Source organism: Oryza brachyantha, chromosome 7 (genome assembly GCF_000231095.2).
Source record: "Oryza brachyantha chromosome 7, ObraRS2, whole genome shotgun sequence".
NCBI classification, from domain to species: domain Eukaryota; kingdom Viridiplantae; phylum Streptophyta; class Magnoliopsida; order Poales; family Poaceae; genus Oryza; species Oryza brachyantha.
Window position 1 is genome coordinate 18,450,275 of NC_023169.2, and position 18,008 is coordinate 18,468,282.

Genomic DNA, 18,008 nt, shown 5'->3' on the forward strand with positions numbered 1-18,008 from the left:
TCATCTTTTAGCTTGATAAAAAATATATCAAACAATGTATTTGCAAATGAATAAAATTTTTATATACGTGTTCACATCGATATAAAAGACAAAGCTAGAAAATAAACTATAAAAAAACTTCACAATAAACTCTAAATTTAAAGTTAAAAATTTAAATTTCGACTTACAAGTATAAGTAAAAGCCAAAAGATTGGGTGAGAGAGGGAATAATTACTTTTTGTCGCCATTGACTTTTTTATATACGTTTGACCATTCGTCTTATTCAAAAATTTTTGTAAAATATGTAAACCTATATATATGCATAAAAGTATATTTAGCAATAAATGAAATGATATAAAAATAATTAATAATTATATAAATTTTTTGAATAAGACGAATGATCAAACGTGTATAAAAAAATCAACGGTGTCAAAACATTTAGGGATAGAGGTAGTAACTATTTGTCATTCTTATATATGACGTTTAATCAATATGTCTTATAAGATACCTAATATGTAAACTCGCTACCGCAGTCATGGCAAAAAGTTAAATGACCAAGAGGGTAGGAGAGAAAATTCTTAACTCTTGAGGGGACATTTATTTATTTATTGCATATCATTTAAATGTTTATTAATAAAAATTAAATAGACATTTGAGGATAGAATGATATGATATATATCACTTCACACACATACATGTTTAAATATAATTTCTAGTGTAACAAAAATAATAAATTAAGCTCTAAATAATATATGTATATTCAATCCTATTTTGACGGGCCTCACGTAAATTCACAGTTCCACGCCGGCCCAACTATTGCGGCCTAATCTCGTTACAGGCCGAAACGTTATTTTGACGGCCTATACTATACTTATCTTCCACTCCCCCATCCGCCTCCAAAACCCTAACATCCGCCGCCGCCGCCGCAGCCGCCACCGCCGCAGCTGCCGGACAACCATGGTAATCCCGTCGTCGTTCTCGCGCCCCGGAGTGTGGGGAGCTTCAACCTGACTTACACCGTACCTTTTCTGTCGCCCGCAGGGTATTGACCTCGTGGCCGGCGGCCGGAACAAGAAGACAAAGCGTACGGCGCCAAGGTCGGAGGATGTGTACGTCAAGCTCCTCGTCAAGGTCAGGCAGTTCCTCTTCGATCCCGGCGCTGTGAGATCGATCCTTCGCGGTTAATGACGCTCGGGGATTCGCTCTGAGTCGGTGGGTTTTTCTTCTTGCTTCCCAGCTCTACCGCTTCCTGGAGCGGAGGACCAAGAGCCACTTCAACGCCGTGATCCTGAAGCGGCTCTTCATGAGCAAGACCAACCGCCCGCCGCTCTCGATGCGCCGCCTCGTCAGGTTCATGGAGGGGAAGGTACCTCATAGCCTCATCCCCCATTCCATTTTGCTGCTGCTGCGAATAGAGTTGGGATTTACGGCTCATTTGCGCGTGTGCGTGGCGTGTCGAGTGCAGGGCGACCAGATCGCCGTGATCGTGGGCACCGTCACCGACGACAAGAGGGTCTACGAGGTGCCTGCGATGAAGGTGGCCGCTCTCAGATTCACCGAGACCGCGAAGGCCAGGATCATCAATGCTGGTGGCGAATGCCTCACGTTCGACCAGCTCGCCCTCCGCGCCCCGCTTGGTCAGAACACGGTATATCTCTGAAGCCTAATTCATCTGCTACTGGCTGGTGATACAGCTTGCTGTAGCTCATTTCTAGTATCAATTACTAGTACAGTATCTTCTGTACACAAATTATTTTAAGATTGAAAGTTGTAATTCTGTCTGATGATCTAACTAATAACTATGCTAAGCCCATGCATCTCACATTTGCTAAAACGACCAAGTTAACCTCATGCTTAGTGTTGTATTTAATCAAGGCATGTGTGAATTATATATGCTAGGCTAATCAGAGAAAAAGTTATCGATTAATGAACTTTGCAATTATTGAGGACAAGAGATGCATCAGTTACTCTATTCTTGGTATCCTTATAAAGGACAAGGAGATATAACTGGTGCATAGATCTACATGGTTGGCTTACCAGCCATTGCATCAATTTAAGGTTGCCCTGGTGTCAAATGGTCCAATCAAAATTAGTTTACCTGTGACTACAGTGCCATTCTATTGGTATAATAGATCATATTCTATATAACTGTTGGTTTTGAAATTTTGAGTGGTTCTTTTTCTATTGTTATGGCTTAACTTTTGGATTAGTAAGATTTCCTGCACAATAAAAAAACAGGGCGCAATCCATATCAATATATCATATAGTACTGGATAGTGTGTGTTAGCTACCTATTACAATACTACCACCCCATGAATATTTCTCAACTTGATTTGGAGGATTTCAATCTAGAGTCACAGAACACAGTTTATGGTGCTGCCTCTACTATTTGCTCTATATTACAATGTTACGTAAGTCAGGAATTCTCAGATTGTAATCATGTTGAAATATTTTGGTCCAATCTATTGCATTCTTTATTTTTGTTCTACTGATTATCATCTTTCATTTTATGAACTTGTGTTTCGACCCATATTTTCAAGCTTTATGATTGTTAGACCTCTCCAGAATTTTTTTTAGTATACCAAATGTGCCTTCTCATGAAGCCAAATAATTTAGATATTAGACATCTTTGGGTCATTGCCACTGGAATTTCCACCCACTATGATCAAATTGTTTGTATTTCCACTGCTGAAATTCTTTCCTTGCACGTTCAATGTAATTTACGATATTGCTTAATAGGTTCTCTTGAGGGGCCCGAAGAACGCTAGGGAAGCTGTTAAGCACTTTGGCCCTGCGCCAGGAGTTCCACACAGCAACACTAAGCCGTATGTTCGCTCAAAGGGAAGGAAATTTGAGAAGGCAAGAGGAAGGAGGAATAGCAAGGGATTCAAAGTTTAAGTTGTATCAGCTTTTGCGCCACTGCTTCAAACTACTCGTATCAGTTGAACATCACTGTTTTGAACGTCAAACATACACTATTTTAGATTGTCAGAATATTGTGTTACTGACTTCACAGAGCCAATTAAATTTTGTTTACCACCAATTAAATTTTGTTTACGTCCTTTGCGCTTCAAGATTTGTGTTTGACATCCCATTAATATGTTTTCTTTCTAGACTTATGGGGCTGCGCAATTCCGTTCTGAACATCAACATGTCGAGTTTCAGAAATTAACCCTTGCGCAGAACCTGCTGCTTTAATTGATTGATGATGCTCGAATTTGTGTTGTAATTCAGCTTTTCTCAGTTCTCATGAGGCATGTCATGGACATGTCTTTGAACAGTTGAAAACACATGCCTTTGAAACTTGTTCTTGCAAAACGATATATTCCATGAGTCGGTCAGAATTTCAGAAGGGATACCTGAGACCAGCTGGACGCAAAAAAAAAACTTCAGTTCCAGGCTATCAGCATCGATGTGAAATTACGATGTTTGTTTGCGGACGTGAAGCTGTAAAAAATGACACTGATCGGTCTACTGATCATCTTTGAATATGTTATGTAAAGATTCGAAAGAGTGCTGTCTCTGGTGATTGCTCACAAATGTCCAAATTTGATCCAGCAGCTTGCAAGAGCGAATCAGCGGAGACTAGCAACTTTGATCTAGCAATTTGTCATGAAACCCAGAACTACTATAAATATCATTTGGAGCTTCGAAAAGAGTCTCGATGAGTAATTGCATCCAGTGAGAACAATGTTCAGTGTGCATATGCGGTATAGAAGATGTATAGTTTGGAAGAAGTGTGATACAAATTGCATTTTATTCATTGGAGCATTCATCTTTACACACAGAACTCAAAAGTCAGTCACTTGAGAGCTCAATCTGATAAATCACTCCTACAGCTTGAACCTAATGAAACATTTTTGAAACATATAACAACAATAAACTGAATTGAACATTCTTTTTTTTTTGGTGTGATGAAAAAAAACAATATATGAGCTATCATCGATCTGCTGATCATCACAGCGGCACGGCCGAGTGGATGTTATCATTATCAAAGCTCCAGAGCTCCAGGGCGGCCTCCTGTTGCTGCTGCGGCAGGTGATGGTGCACGTACGCTACCGTGGGCGCCTCCTCCGGCACGCCGTCGGCGACGTAGGGCTGGTGGAAGAAGCCCGCCATGACGGCGTCGTAGTCCATGAACTCCCTGCATGGCATGGCGGCGGCGCCGTCGTGGTGGTGGTCGGCGGCCGGGTCGAGGGGCGGGTCCTCGTTGGGAAAGTTGACCTTGGCCTTGGCCCCGCGGATGCGGCGAGCGGCGCGGTCGTAGGCGCGCGCGGCGGCCTCGGCGGTGGCGAAGGTCCCGAGCCAGACGCGCGCGCCCTTGGCCGGGTCACGGATCTCCGCCGCCCACTTCCCCCACGGCCGCCGCCTGATGCCACGGTACATCGTCTTCCTCTCCCTCTTCTTGGTCGGCTCCTCTGCACCTACACACGCGCACACCGCTTAGTACTATAGCTAGCTAGATCAGCTACGTTACTGTGCTGTTCTTTTCACGTACCTTGGTCGGGGGTGAAGGTGCAAGGGGCGGCGGCGGCGGTGAGGTCGGGGCATGGCTGAGCCCAGAAGTCGGAGGCGCAGAGGGCGCGCTTGCTGCCGCCGGCCGCGCGGTGCGCTTCCCGCTGCGGGATGAAGTCGGAAATGATCGCGCCGCCGCACATCTTTTGCTAACTCCGCTGCTGCTGCTGCGTCGGTTGGAACGAGTCGGTGGCCGAAGGAAGCGCGCGTCTGCGGTGCGGTGCGGTGGGCTGGGGCACGTCGGAAAGGTGGCGGGTGGGTTGAGGAGAGGGGGGGCGGAGCCGTGTGCCGCGGTTGGTTTATATAGAAGGGCGCTGTGTGCCGCGCTTTTCTTCTCTTTGGCGTGGAGCGTAGTAGCTTCCTCGGATGACCGAATCGGTGGATTCCACCCGTTCCGTGGTCGACGAAATCGGGAGCTCCGGTCGCTATCGTCTCGGTATTCGCTCATGCAAGCGCAGAGCGCGTCGCGTTCTTTCTGCGTGCTACACTTTCCACCGACGCAGCACTGCCCGATTTACGGGCTACCGATACTATTAACCCTCTATGATCTTGTACAGCGAACCACCTGATTACGCTTTTTTGGGTATGAGTCAACAGTTACATTTAATCCAAATTAACATACTTTGACGTACCATCAGGCATGATCAGCGTTGGTAAAGGTGTAGGTTTGCGTGGTGAAAATGAAGTAGTGGTAGTAATTAGCCAGCCAGATGATACGCGCGGACCATGGTTTTGGACGCTGCCGGCTGCCTCTGTTTTCTGGAAGCAACTTGCGAAGCTGCATGATGGAGGGAGTATCTGTGCCCATGTTGCGGCGCTGCTGTGGTAGATGCTCAGATGCTACAGTGCCGGGAGTGGCTGCATGAGATATGTTTTTGTGAACAAAGTTCTGATCAGCACAATGTTTTGCTCGATTTCTCTTTCACAGTAAAGGCGCAGCATTATTCTGTATATCTACTGCAGCTTTAGTCCTATCTCTGTATTCGTTTAAGGCAGCACATCGAAATTACCATCCTCACCTCAGTATACAATCTTACTACACGTGAGAGATAGAGCCAAAATAAATTATATATGGTAGGTACTAGGTTTTGTAGCTGAAAAGGACGGTTACATTCACCTTTAAAGGCTTAAAAATGCCTGAGCCTAGACAAGTTGCAGGTTGAGGCAGCTTGATTGAACTGCACAGGACAGGAGCAAACCATGGTCTTCTAGACGGTTTGGCTCATTGGCTGCGTATATCTCTATCCACTTTTTCTCCTACCGTCAGCAATTATCGGAACTTACTATAATAACCTAACTTTGTCCCAATTTGACAGAAACAATATATATTTTCTCATGAACAAACATGATATTGACAAGTGACAAGCTACAGATTGACAACAAATGGAGCAGTTATATATAGCACATCGGTAGCTCCCCGTACCTTAAAAATGAGCTAAATTCAGCAGAGTATGTGACTAGCAAGTGATCAGAGCAAGCATGCATATGCACAACCACACACTCAGTTCGATCACGGGATAAAATTCAACAAAATAATCCAAGATACGAAAAGAATACCAGGAGTCCATCTGAGATCGCCGCCAAAACCAAAGCGGTCAGCTCACGAAAGCAACGTACCATGAAACGCCCACCGAAATGAAGCGTTCAACTCGTTGGATCTTTTGGCCCATTGGTTGCATCCATTCGGCCGTGGGTTTCATGCAAGTGTCATAGCTGCTGCACGGGTAAGTGTCCCGTGATCGGTGTGGAACCTGCAAACTAAAATGTATTAAATACTGGATTAGAAATATTATGACATTTATTATCGTAGATAATGCAAAATTCAGACTTTTTTCCTACAGGCAAAAATTTGGCTAGAATAAACCACTACTTAAACACCCATGTATCAGCATCTACTACATAATTCATTCAGAATCTAATTTCGAAAGCGTTGATTACTCTTGTAATCAAACCACAATGACACGTACAGGAGTCCTTGATGATTGAATGAAAGTCTCCACTTGTAAGACAACCCTACACTAGATTAAATATTCACTAGTTATTAGATGGCCGTGTGATTTGCAATCCTGTGGACTCCGTGAGACTTTTGACTTTTGTTTGACGATAAGGCTGGCATGGCATAGCAAAATGCTAGTTCCAACCAATGTCTTTCGAGCAACATATGAACATATGCCCTATTTTCAGTAAACAAACATTACTTTATATCATAAGCCTAATTAAGAAGTTAATTAAGATGGCCTAAGTAAAATATTCTGTCAAACGAACGGCGGACTCCCATAGAAAAAAGAACAGTGCTATCACAATTAACTATTGCCAACACCAGCTTAAGCCAAAAGGGAGGGAAGATATCAGACGCAAGGAAAGAATCAATTTATTGGACCTCTTTCTCTCTCTGCTTCCCTGTGAAAGTGTCACCTTTCAGACCAACGTAAGTGAATTCCAGCAAGCCAACTTCATATATATGACTCCAAGTATATCTCCAAGAGGATAATAAACCGCTCTTCTTGTGGGTAACACACGCCTGCCCAGTTCCTAACGGATTGAGTCCAAACCCCAAAGAATGCATGATTGAAAACGATGGCAGTATAGCAGCTGATACTTTGAATGCTGCTAATACAGACATAAGGATGATTATTTGACGAGGAAAAGGACCCTGACAGAAGGTAAGCAGCTGTAATCATGTCATCAGCCAAAAGCCTATGGCTGCGATATACTCTTTTCTTCGGTAAATGTTTAACGCAGTTAACTTTTTTATACACGTTTAACTATTTGTCTTATTTATTTTTTTTACAAAATATGTAACAATATATATAAGTATATTTAACAATAAATAAAATAATATAAAAATAATTAATAATTATATAATTTTTTAATAAGACATAGTCAGATGTATATAAAATAGTCAACTTGTGTCAAACATTTAGGGACGGAATGAGTATAATATAACATATGAAATATAGGACAAATTAAGAAACACAGGAACGGTGTGGCCGTGTGGGGGCATACCATACCAGGTTGGTCAATTTCGCAGGCAGATTTAAGTATGATGGGCCAAAATCCACATACAGAAATCAACATGCTGCTTCCAGCTACACATTAATACATTATAGTATTTGTGTTCAACAAACTGGTACCAACCGATAAGTCACCTTCTGCAGTATCTGTAAGACCATAAAATTCCAGAAATGCAGGCTGGGTAAACGCCACTGCAGGTCAAACTTTTAGCTGATTAGCCGAAACCATTGCAATATGTACAAAACGTGGAGGAGTACATATATGCAATTGCGGAATAGCCATATTTACTCACAAGTCCTTAGTTGCCACCGTTGCCACATAGTAAAAAGGGTTGATTGTGCCATATTTACAAACAAAAAATAATTTATGAACAAAAATTTTATATATATATTTTTAGTGATCTAAAAGCCAAGTCTGAAAATAAATTTCAGTGAAAAAAAATTAAAAATCAATTTCAAATTTAAGGTTAAAAATTTAAAGTTGTCATCGTGTGCCAGGACAGGTTATCTCTGAATTTGTCAGAGTCTGGTTTATTGATGCTGATGAATTGAACCAGATCTTATCAATGGAATACTCGAATTTCAAGTCACAGCCTCACAAGTTTCACAGCACAGAATAGTTCTTCAGGTATAGTGGGGCTCTGATTTCTACCTTCAGAGCTGAGGCGTCCCTGAAATTCTGAATGTACCTTCCACGTTACGACGTTACACTAGCAAATCCATCTCAGATTCTCGTCATGTTGTAACTATGAATTAACAAAGGGCACACATTGACACTGACAATCCTATCTTTTAAACTCCTATGCGAACCGAGAAATCCAGATCAAGAACAATGTGCAGAAGCGGTACAGCACAAGCATTACTTGGGTTGGAATGAAAAGGCAACCAAGCCGTCGTCGACAAGGAGCTGAGGCGAGCACTTCACCGGCGCTTGCTCATCGGTCGACGTAGCGAGAGCCACGGCCACGGTCCTCCAACGCCGGCGACGGCGAGGGATGTGCTCGTCGACGCCGCCACTGCCGCGGCTCAAATTCTGGCCCAAGAAGGAAGGAATATTAGGCCCAATATGGGATTTCGGTTACGTGCGCTGAGATTTCGGCTTACATGCGGCCCATATTTGTTGGTTGGGGTGGATTTGGATTACTTGAGGCCCAATAACAAAATTGGGCCTTACATGCTCGTGGAAGAAACTGATCAAAACTAAACTAATTTGAAGATAAAATTACTGTGGGTTTATTTACAGGATTGAGTTACTTGACCAGTTTAGGTGATTCTGTTCAAATTTCCTTGGTGCATAGGATTCATAGAACACTAGAAAGCAAGCGCGGCAAATAGGTTAGCTTTATAAGAGTCTACTATTTATTTTTTTTCTCAAGTTGTTCATTGTAAATAGAATTCTAAAATATCAGATAAAAGCTTATATTATTTCTACGATCTCTACTGGGTCTAAAACTCACCTATAGCATTCAATTTCCAAGGTAAAGAGAGCTAAATACCAAAAGGTTATTTGTAAACAATAATAGTTTGTGAATAAAATTTTTATATATGTGTTTTTAGTGATTGAAAAGTGAGTGAATAAAATTTTTATATATGTTTTTAGCGATTGAAAAGTGAGTGAAAAATAAAATACGATGAAAAATACTCTAAAATTAACTCTAAAATTAAGGTTATAAATTTGAATTTTGGCTTATGAACATGAACACAAACAAGATATTAAGGGTGACAGTGATTCATAATTAACCTGTTAATATGTATTGCCTTCTCAATCAATCACAATCACCATTTAATCATTCTCAATTGCTTTACCATATGTGGTTAGGCACCTACTTTATTAATATTTGTGCCAAGTTCCAAAATCTATTAGTGATGTTTCAATATAAGATCATTTTCGTCCAATTTAGCTTTTCCTAAATAAGTTCATTTCTAAATAGTTTGTAAAAGTAAGAGATACATATATCAGAAAAAATAATTAAAGTAAAGATAATTGTGTTAAATTTGATAAAATAATGAATATATTAGTGTTTTGGCCTTTATTTTATAGGTGCATAAGTTTGATATATATTTTTAATAGTAAGTTTGCTATATATATATATATATATATATATATATATATATATTCTGTATCCTATGTCTCTGATTAAATAATCGTGTATTAAACAGTATATATTAAAGTGATGTTTCAACAGGTCTCGTGGGCCATCTGTCCCTCAAAATTATTAATTCACTTTCACATGCACACTGCAGCTCAGTGTACTACTGGTAGCAGTGCAATGCAGTACCTAGAAACAACGTGAAAGCACCTGGAAGAAAAAAAAAAGAAGCGGTGGTAGTAGCAGCAGGCCAGCAGCAAGCAAATCCGAAAGCTCGATTTTTAGTGTGCCACGTGGCACGTTTATTTGACCGAAAAAGTGCACGGCTTTCGATATTAGAGATATTTAAGAGCGTACTAAAATTTATCTTTTCAAATCTCAGTTTAGCCATTCATATAAAAAGATTTAATCTTTAAATTAATATACGGGCTCTTTATTCTTACCTTCCAAGTCTTAACGGCTATACTAATTTTCAAAATTTTGAAATTTCAACCCATATAACAGACTCTTACTTTGTATATTTTTCTAGAAAGTATAGCTCTATCCACGTGTGACCATGGATAATCATCTAATACGATGGGAGGGAAACTTATCAGATTTAGATATTAAGTGAGCAAGTTTAACCATGGACAAGTCAAATAATTAGTCGGTCAACTCTAACCACCCTAACAATATTTGCAAAGCACCGCCTCAAATAAAGTATTTACATTATTCAATAACGTATAAAATAGTAGTTCCTACCCCCGTCTCACAATATATGGGATTTTGACTTTTTGTTTGTAACGTTTAACTACCCGTCTTATTCAAAAATTTAGTGCAAATATAAAAATTTATAAGTAATACTTAAACTATTTTTAATAATAAACAAACTAAATAATATTTTTAAATTTTTTGAAATAAGACGAGTGATCAAAACAGAAAATCAAAATATCTGTAATACGAGACGGATGCAGTGGTAGTGTGGTCAGTATAAGCTAAGCTAATCTTTAGATTCTGGGAGGGTGGAGCTGTATTTTGTGGGGCGTCGTGGCCGTGCCAATTTCCCCCAAACAAACGAAGACAAAAGAGAGGCATATCCGGCACGGCAGCGCATTGATCCAAACTCCAAAATCTCTAAACATCTTTCACAAAGCAATTACAGACGGTCGCGGTCTGTCAGACTCAGGCCAGATAAATACTAGTAGCAACAACAGTTCGACGACGGAAATCTCCCCAACTACCCTTCTCTCTCCACCTAGTCGTCGCCGTCGACGTCGCCGGGAGCCAGCCAGCCAGCCGGCGAGATGGCGATGCTGACCTCGGGCCTGCTGCGGCCGGTGGACGCGGCGCACGCGATCGACGAGGCGGCGCTGCTGCGCTACGCGGCGGACCACGTCGCCGGGTTCCCCTCCGCGGCGCCGGGGCTGACGCTCACGCAGTTCGGCCACGGCCAGTCCAACCCCACCTACTGCATCGAGGCCTCCGCCCCCGGCGGGGCGCCCAGGCGCTACGTGCTGCGGAAGAAGCCGCCCGGCGCCATCCTCCAGTCGGCCCACGCCGTCGAGCGCGAGTTCCAGGTTGGCCTTTCTCCGCTCTGATTTCAGCTACAGTTCTTCGATTAAACTTCAGCTTACTCCAATGGAAGGATGGGTGTCGATCTCATACGGTTGGTTGCTAGGTAAGGGCTTTGTTTGCCGAGTCAAAGTGCGGAAGCACCAATAGAGTGGAATCTGTATTTCCTCGTCAAAAGGCTCCAAAAAGGAAGGATTCATGCATCCACGCAGATTTCTGAACCTCGATTGATGTTAGCGATGCAAATTTCAGTGTTCTACTTGTACACTGACCATCCACGTACTCTTAACTTATCACGTTGACCTTATTTCACTGATTAAAACTCTGTAAATCTAGTTGGTTACTGAAAATTGTACACGTAAGGTGCATGTGCTACTAAGCAGTTTATTTATTAAGAGAAACATGAAACCTCTATCCGTGTAATTTCTAAGGTATTTAGTGCACTTACCAAGCCTACTGATGATGTGATGTTAATTGCTTCTTATATGTGTTTTTTCTCCTAACTAAATTATGAGCTAACCCCTTTAGTTGTGTTTGAATTGGGAGCAGGTTCTCAAAGCCCTGGGTACTCACACTGATGTTCCTGTCCCCAAGGTGTTCTGTCTTTGCACCGATGCAAGTGTAATTGGAACTCCTTTCTATATAATGGAGTATCTAGAAGGACTAATATATCCTGACATCAAGTTGGCGGTACACTTCTTGCGAGCATTCTTAGTCTAGCCTATTCTCTGACTCTTGGTATATCCATTATTGGGTGATGATTTAGTATGAAATCTTTACAGTTTTACCTGTCAGGTAGGCATTTTTCTAGGTTATGTTGGTTCCATGTACTCCCCATTCTATATTATAAGATGTTTTTGGCCCTAGCTAGATTCATCCTTGCACAATAAATATGTTTTATATATGTGTCCAGATTTATTAACATTCATATGAATCTAGGCAGGGCTGAACATCTTATAAGGTGAAACAGAGGTACTAAAAATCACTGGGCTTTTATTCTTCTATGTGCATAAGGGAACACATCAAATGAAACCTAGTCTTAGAGTTGACTAAGAAGTTGATACGTTACAGGATCATCGTCTATTCGTCTGGCATTCTTTTTGAAAAAGCCAAACAATGTATTTGCAAAAGAAAAATAATTTATGAATAAAATTAAATATATGTGTTTTTAGCGACCTAAAAAAAGGCTGAAAAATAAATAATGATGAAAAAACCCCAAAACCAACTCCATGTTTAAGATTGAAAATTCAAATTTTAGCTTATAAGCATAAGCAAAAGTGAAAAGATGAGACCCTTAGTCATTGGGTAGCATCTAAGAGACCCAGATTAAATGCTAAAACTATAGAAGTCAATGGCACATCATTTTTTAAATCCTCCCTCCCTCCACCATTTACAGTTGATCTAGCAGCTGATATAAGAAATCTCATCATCCAATGAAGGGCTTATATATGCTCCTTGAAATGTATGCACTGAACTGGTAATGGCTGTCTTCCTGATGATTTAGTAAAACGAATTTCTGTGCCCTTTGTTTATGCAGGGAGTAGCTCCAACTAAAAGGAAGACTATATATCTTGCAGCTGCTGAAACTTTGGCTGCTATGCATAAAGTTGATGTGACTGCAATTGGATTGCAAAAGTATGGGAGAAGAGACAACTATTGCAAAAGACAAGTAAGTGCTAATGCTACCATGTTTCATAATATTTAGTATCTACCTAATATCTGATTAAGCTTATGTCTATCTATCTGATTCCGACTGCTATAACAATGGCTCATTATTTGCGCCCCCCCCCCTTCACTGTATTAGATAAATTTTGCTTTTCCTAGTGCCACTTTAGTTAATCTTCTCTCCCCAAGTGTCTTTTTTGTTTATTGCAATTCAGATCAGGTCATAGCTCCTAGTCCCAGGAAAGAAACCGTATATTCCTAGGCAGCGTATCAGTTGGTATTTTTAATCTTTAAGTGATATATACACGTTTTTCTTGAGAGTTTTGAATATCACTTGTTTATGTGAGTACAGCAGGGGATTGCCTCTTCCCAGCAGCTAGCTGTTACAACCTATCATCTGATCATTTTAAGTTCAAGAGGCGAGTTTTAGTTGTCATGTGGTGATTTGTTGTGGTGATGATTGCTGTGATGATCCATCTGCAACTGAAGATAGTAAATGTACTTTGGTTCAGGTAGAAAGATGGGAGAGACAATATCTTTCTTCCACTGGTGAAGGAAAGCCTACACGTTACCAGAAGATGCTTGATTTAGCTCATTGGTTGAAAGAACATATACCAGAAGAAGATTTATCAGCAGGATTTGGAACAGGTCTTGTTCATGGCGATTACCGTGTTGATAATCTTGTTTTTCATCCAACAGAGGTTCGCATTTTGGCACCACAAGTGCTTTATTCAATCTTCTAATGAATGCACATTGCTTAAGTTCCTCAATAAACACTGTTTCTCTGCAGGATCGAGTTATTGGTGTACTTGATTGGGAACTATCTACTTTGGGTAATCAAATGTGTGATGTTGCATACAGCTCTTTGGTATGAAGCGCTTTGTTAGATCTTTTACAATGTTGTTATGCATCCTTTTATGTTGTGTTTTTGTGTTGTTACTAGACATTGTCTAGCTCTTGAATGTAACATTAAGGAATAATAGGTCTTAACTGAAGTTAGTTTTATACGATATCTATATCAGAATGAACATATTATTTTTTAATCACTCTGTATTATTTTGACAACATTTATATTTAATTCCAGTGATCTGAACATTTTTTCTGGCCATAATTTTAGCAACCAGGGAAAAAAAAATATGAGCATGCATACCACTATTAGAAATTTAAGCTGGCATACACATTGGTTTTTCAATTGATTTAGGCCGCGTTTGCAGGCATGGCTAAGTTAACTTATCTCTCTCGTTTTCCGCGTGCCTGCTTCTTGAACTACTAAACGGTGTATTTTTGCAAAAAAATTCTATAGGAAAGTTGTTTTACAAAAATCATATTAATATATTTTATATTTTTTTAATAATTAATAATTAATTAATCATGTACTAATCTATTGCTCCGTTTTTCGCGCTGGGTAAGTTAACTTACCCTCTCTTTTGCCGATCGCGACCTTAGTGTAGTATTTCTTGCATGATGGACTTACAGGAATCAGTTTACAGCATGTCAATACATTTACAAAGCACCTACCTCTGCTAGCAGTAGCACCGATTACATGTAGTTGGAGTTTTGGAGTTGGTATTATCTTAACATGCTTTTATACTTTATTTGCTAGTCCACTATCATCGTCCCTACTTTCTATCCACATCTTGTACCAATAACAGATCGATCATATTTCATAGCAGATAGAATTGCACAACTCAATATGTTTTGCTATGTCTTGGATGATATTGTTAGTCACTTTGATCTTGATGATTATGATTTATCTGTGCAGCCATATATTATTGATGCAACATCTACTGAAAGCCACTCATATGGTGGATTTGAATATACTGGTGTTCCAGATGGCATTCCCTCACTGGAAGAGTACCTTACTGCATACTGCTCTATCGCTGTAAGAACCACATTTCCTACATCTTGATACTGACTCATATACGCTAAGAATCACATGTTATACATCTTGAGCTGAATATATATGTGTCAAATTTATTCATCTTTTAAATTGTTCCTTAGGGGAGACCCTGGCCTGCTACAAATTGGAAGTTCTATATTGCCTTTTCGCTTTTTCGAGGGGCATCTATATATGCAGGAGTTTATCACAGATGGACCATGGTACTTATCTTTAACTCTTGAAATCTAATTCTTCTTATCTGTTCTAATTTATGTGAGCTGGCACACAGGGTAACGCATCAGGTGGTGAGCGTGCTAGATATTGTGGCAAGCTTGCTAATGTTATGGTTGACCGTGCCTGGGATTTCATAAACAGAGAAAATGTCCTGAGAGAACAGCCTGCTAGAGGTAATTATATTTTATAACCTCCACAACCTCATGCCATGTGGGTGTGGCAAGTGGAAGTGCTGCTTATAATTTCTTAAAACTCTAAGGTCGTTTCTTAATGATGGTATTGGCAAAGACATGAAAAATGTGGTTATATTCCTTTATTCTTTTGAAGTCTAATACGACAAATGCTACTAACTGACCATTCTATTTACCGTTAGGTGTGCATGTCTCAAAAGGTCCATGGCAACAATTCCAAAGAGCACAGGAAGGATCAATTTCAACAAATGATCAAGGAAGATTTGTTCCAAGTGAAAAGGTTATGCAGCTCCAAAAGAAATTGATCAAGTTCATGGAAGATCACATATACCCAATGGAGGGTGAGTTCTACAAACGTGCACAATCGACCTCACGGTGGACAATTCATCCAGAGGAAGAAAAACTAAAAGCCTTAGCAAAGAGCGAGGGACTATGGAACTTGTTTATTCCGGTAACTTTATTTTTTTTTAAGTTTAAAAATTTAATGACCTTCATTTTTACCTGATAGAGAGAATTATCACATTATGTGCCTTATGTTAGTACTGTAGACTGCATTTATTTGAATTTTCTTCTAATAATAGTATTGTTTGATCTGCAGCTAGACAGTGCTGCTAGAGCAAGAGAGCTTCTGTTTGAGGATCGGTCTCATGATTCCCCTGGAAGTTCAGAGGATCTTTTGCTAGGTGCAGGTCTCACAAATCTTGAATATGGATATCTGTGTGAAATTATGGGCCGTTCAGTTTGGGCTCCACAAATATTTAACTGTAATCCACCTGATACAGGTAACATGGAGGTAAGATACAACTAACTTGTTCTTTGATAGGAAATATTTAAAAAAACATCTTATATTGGAAAATCCGTCGGGTATATTTTGAGGAGCAAAACTCTGTATTTCCATCTGTAGGTCTTGTTGAGATATGGAACTAAGGAACAACAGAAGCGATGGCTCGTTCCTTTGTTGGAAGGGAAAATTCGTTCAGGGTTTGCAATGACAGAACCACAAGTTGCATCTTCAGATGCAACAAATATAGAGTGTTCCATTTCCAGGTAAAAAAAAGGGGAAAAAAGAATGTCCATACGCATATTATTGCCATTCGATAATGCTGTTGCTTTATTTACACGTTATTGTCTATTTGAGGGTCAACCAGTCTATATTTCAGTAAACTAATGATACTGCACTGTTGCTGATCACTTATTTTGACTGTTTATGCAAATGGCATCACTTTGTGTATTGTGCTTACTCACATGGTATTTGATTTCAACAGACAAGGAGAATTCTATGTGATAAATGGAACGAAATGGTGGACCAGTGGTGCTATGGACCCAAGGTGCAAAATCCTGATATTAATGGTAACTATAACTCCTATCTATGAAGATGTGTTGCTTGCGGTTCATTTATCCTTTTCTTTTAGTGTTCAAAGTTGTTTGTTTCTATACAGGGGAAGACAGATTTTTCTGCACCTAAACATAAACAGCAGTCAATGATTTTAGTTGATGTTGAAACACCTGGAGTGCAGATAAGGAGACCACTGTTAGTATTTGGTTTTGATGATGCACCTCATGGGCATGCCGAAATTACTTTTGAGAATGTGCGTGTTCCAGCCACAAATATCCTCCTTGGGGAAGGCCGTGGTTTTGAGATTGCTCAGGTAAGCCATATGCTGTTTCTTGTACCAACAATGCTACTGTAATATGCGCTCTCCGGATCACATTTCTGATGCTTTGCAGGGAAGACTAGGTCCTGGTAGATTACATCATTGCATGAGATTAATAGGGGCAGCAGAACGTGGCATGAATATGATGGTCGCGAGGGCCTTAAATAGGACCACTTTTGGGAAAAAGATTGCGCAACATGGTTCGTTTTTAGCAGATCTAGCAAAGGTATGGCCTGTTTGGCTGCTTAAGCATGGTCATTTCTGAAGCTCTGAATTTATAAATGGATCAGTCTATTTAACAAAACATTATTCTTTTAGCCGCAGCATGAGTAAGGCATCATCTTTTCTATTACTCAGTTCATGAATGCTGCAGAATCTTAAAATTTTAGTACCTTCTCTTACGTTTATTTGCATTCCTTAACATCCAAATGGAATCCAATGCCCGATAGAACCAGAGGAATGCTGCAGTCCTAAATTTTAGTACCTTCCTGTCGTGTTATGCTATTTGCATTCCTTGACATCCATGTTGGAATCCAGTGCCGGATAGAACTGGAGCAGGCTAGACTACTGGTGCTTGAAGCAGCCGATCAACTTGACCGGCATGGGAACAAGAAAGCCCGTGGGATCCTCGCAATGGCCAAGGTAAGTTAACGGTCAGCATTCAGCACCTTCTTTTTAATCTTTTTTGCAACAAAAGATAAGTGACATATGGCCTTCCTGTAGGTGGCAGCTCCAAATATGGCCCTAAAAGTGCTTGACATGGCAATGCAAGTTCATGGTGGTGCTGGTCTCTCATCAGACACAGTTCTCTCGCATCTATGGGCAACTGCTAGGACACTGCGGATCGCTGACGGCCCTGATGAAGTTCATCTTGGGACAATCGCTAAGCTAGAGCTGCAAAGAGCAAGGATGTAGTTTCGTCATCAGGATGACTTTCACCCAAGGTTTCATGAATAAATAAATAAAAATAAAAGGGGAGAAGGAAATCGGTGGGGAACATGTCCCTTTTCCCCCTTTTTATTGAACGAACTTGGAAACGACATACGATAGTTGTATAGAATGGCTAATACGTTGTGTGAAATTCGTAGGGGTTGTGCTGCAAGTACTTCAACTGTTAGCTATTGCACTTTCATCTGTCCATAAGAGCAAGGCTAATAATATAGCTAACAATTTGGCTATAAGACTTCTTATAGTCTTCTTATAGTCCATTTATATAATAGTTAGCTATTCATTTT

General features: G+C 40.3%; 3 protein-coding genes across 3 annotated transcripts; 2 read left to right on the forward strand and 1 right to left on the reverse strand.

Annotated features, from left to right (window-relative positions):
- The first annotated feature begins 856 nt into the window (after window positions 1-856).
- LOC102709578 (60S ribosomal protein L18-3-like) lies at window positions 857-3,213 on the forward strand. The gene is made up of 5 exons (XM_006658053.3): window positions 857-939; window positions 1,021-1,110; window positions 1,217-1,345; window positions 1,445-1,627; window positions 2,719-3,213. Exons 1-5 carry the CDS (start codon window positions 937-939, stop codon window positions 2,875-2,877), a joined length of 564 nt encoding a protein of 187 aa, XP_006658116.1. The 5' UTR covers window positions 857-936; the 3' UTR covers window positions 2,878-3,213.
- A 508-nt stretch (window positions 3,214-3,721) lies between these two features.
- On the reverse strand, window positions 3,722-4,637 carry LOC102707049 (ethylene-responsive transcription factor ERF071-like). The gene is made up of 2 exons (XM_006658898.3): window positions 4,478-4,637; window positions 3,722-4,403 (listed from the first exon to the last, which is right to left on the reverse strand). Exons 1-2 carry the CDS (start codon window positions 4,635-4,637, stop codon window positions 3,937-3,939), a joined length of 627 nt encoding a protein of 208 aa, XP_006658961.2. The 3' UTR covers window positions 3,722-3,936.
- A 6,122-nt stretch (window positions 4,638-10,759) lies between these two features.
- Window positions 10,760-17,951, forward strand: LOC102709857 (probable acyl-CoA dehydrogenase IBR3). The gene is made up of 16 exons (XM_006658054.3): window positions 10,760-11,154; window positions 11,699-11,839; window positions 12,687-12,818; window positions 13,327-13,515; window positions 13,605-13,682; window positions 14,577-14,696; window positions 14,816-14,914; window positions 14,983-15,100; window positions 15,301-15,569; window positions 15,717-15,911; window positions 16,023-16,165; window positions 16,384-16,468; window positions 16,558-16,767; window positions 16,847-16,999; window positions 17,311-17,415; window positions 17,497-17,951. The coding sequence occupies exons 1-16, from the start codon at window positions 10,882-10,884 to the stop codon at window positions 17,686-17,688; spliced, it is 2,502 nt and encodes an 833-aa protein (XP_006658117.1). The 5' UTR covers window positions 10,760-10,881; the 3' UTR covers window positions 17,689-17,951.
- The last annotated feature ends 57 nt before the right edge of the window (window positions 17,952-18,008 follow it).

Coding starts and splice junctions, on each gene's coding strand:
- LOC102709857 (XM_006658054.3), top strand. CDS start 10,882: ATGGCGATGCTGACCTCGGGCCTGCTGCGGCCGGTGGACGCGGCGCAC. Junction 13,516..13,604: donor TTGTTTTTCATCCAACAGAG/GTTCGCATTTTG, acceptor GTTTCTCTGCAG/GATCGAGTTATTGGTGTACT. Junction 15,570..15,716: donor TATGGAACTTGTTTATTCCG/GTAACTTTATTT, acceptor TTTGATCTGCAG/CTAGACAGTGCTGCTAGAGC.
- LOC102707049 (XM_006658898.3), bottom strand. CDS start 4,637: ATGTGCGGCGGCGCGATCATTTCCGACTTCATCCCGCAGCGGGAAGCG. Junction 4,404..4,477: donor CACCTTCACCCCCGACCAAG/GTACGTGAAAAG, acceptor GCGCGTGTGTAG/GTGCAGAGGAGCCGACCAAG.
- LOC102709578 (XM_006658053.3), top strand. Junction 1,111..1,216: donor ACGTCAAGCTCCTCGTCAAG/GTCAGGCAGTTC, acceptor CTTGCTTCCCAG/CTCTACCGCTTCCTGGAGCG. Junction 1,346..1,444: donor TCAGGTTCATGGAGGGGAAG/GTACCTCATAGC, acceptor TGTCGAGTGCAG/GGCGACCAGATCGCCGTGAT.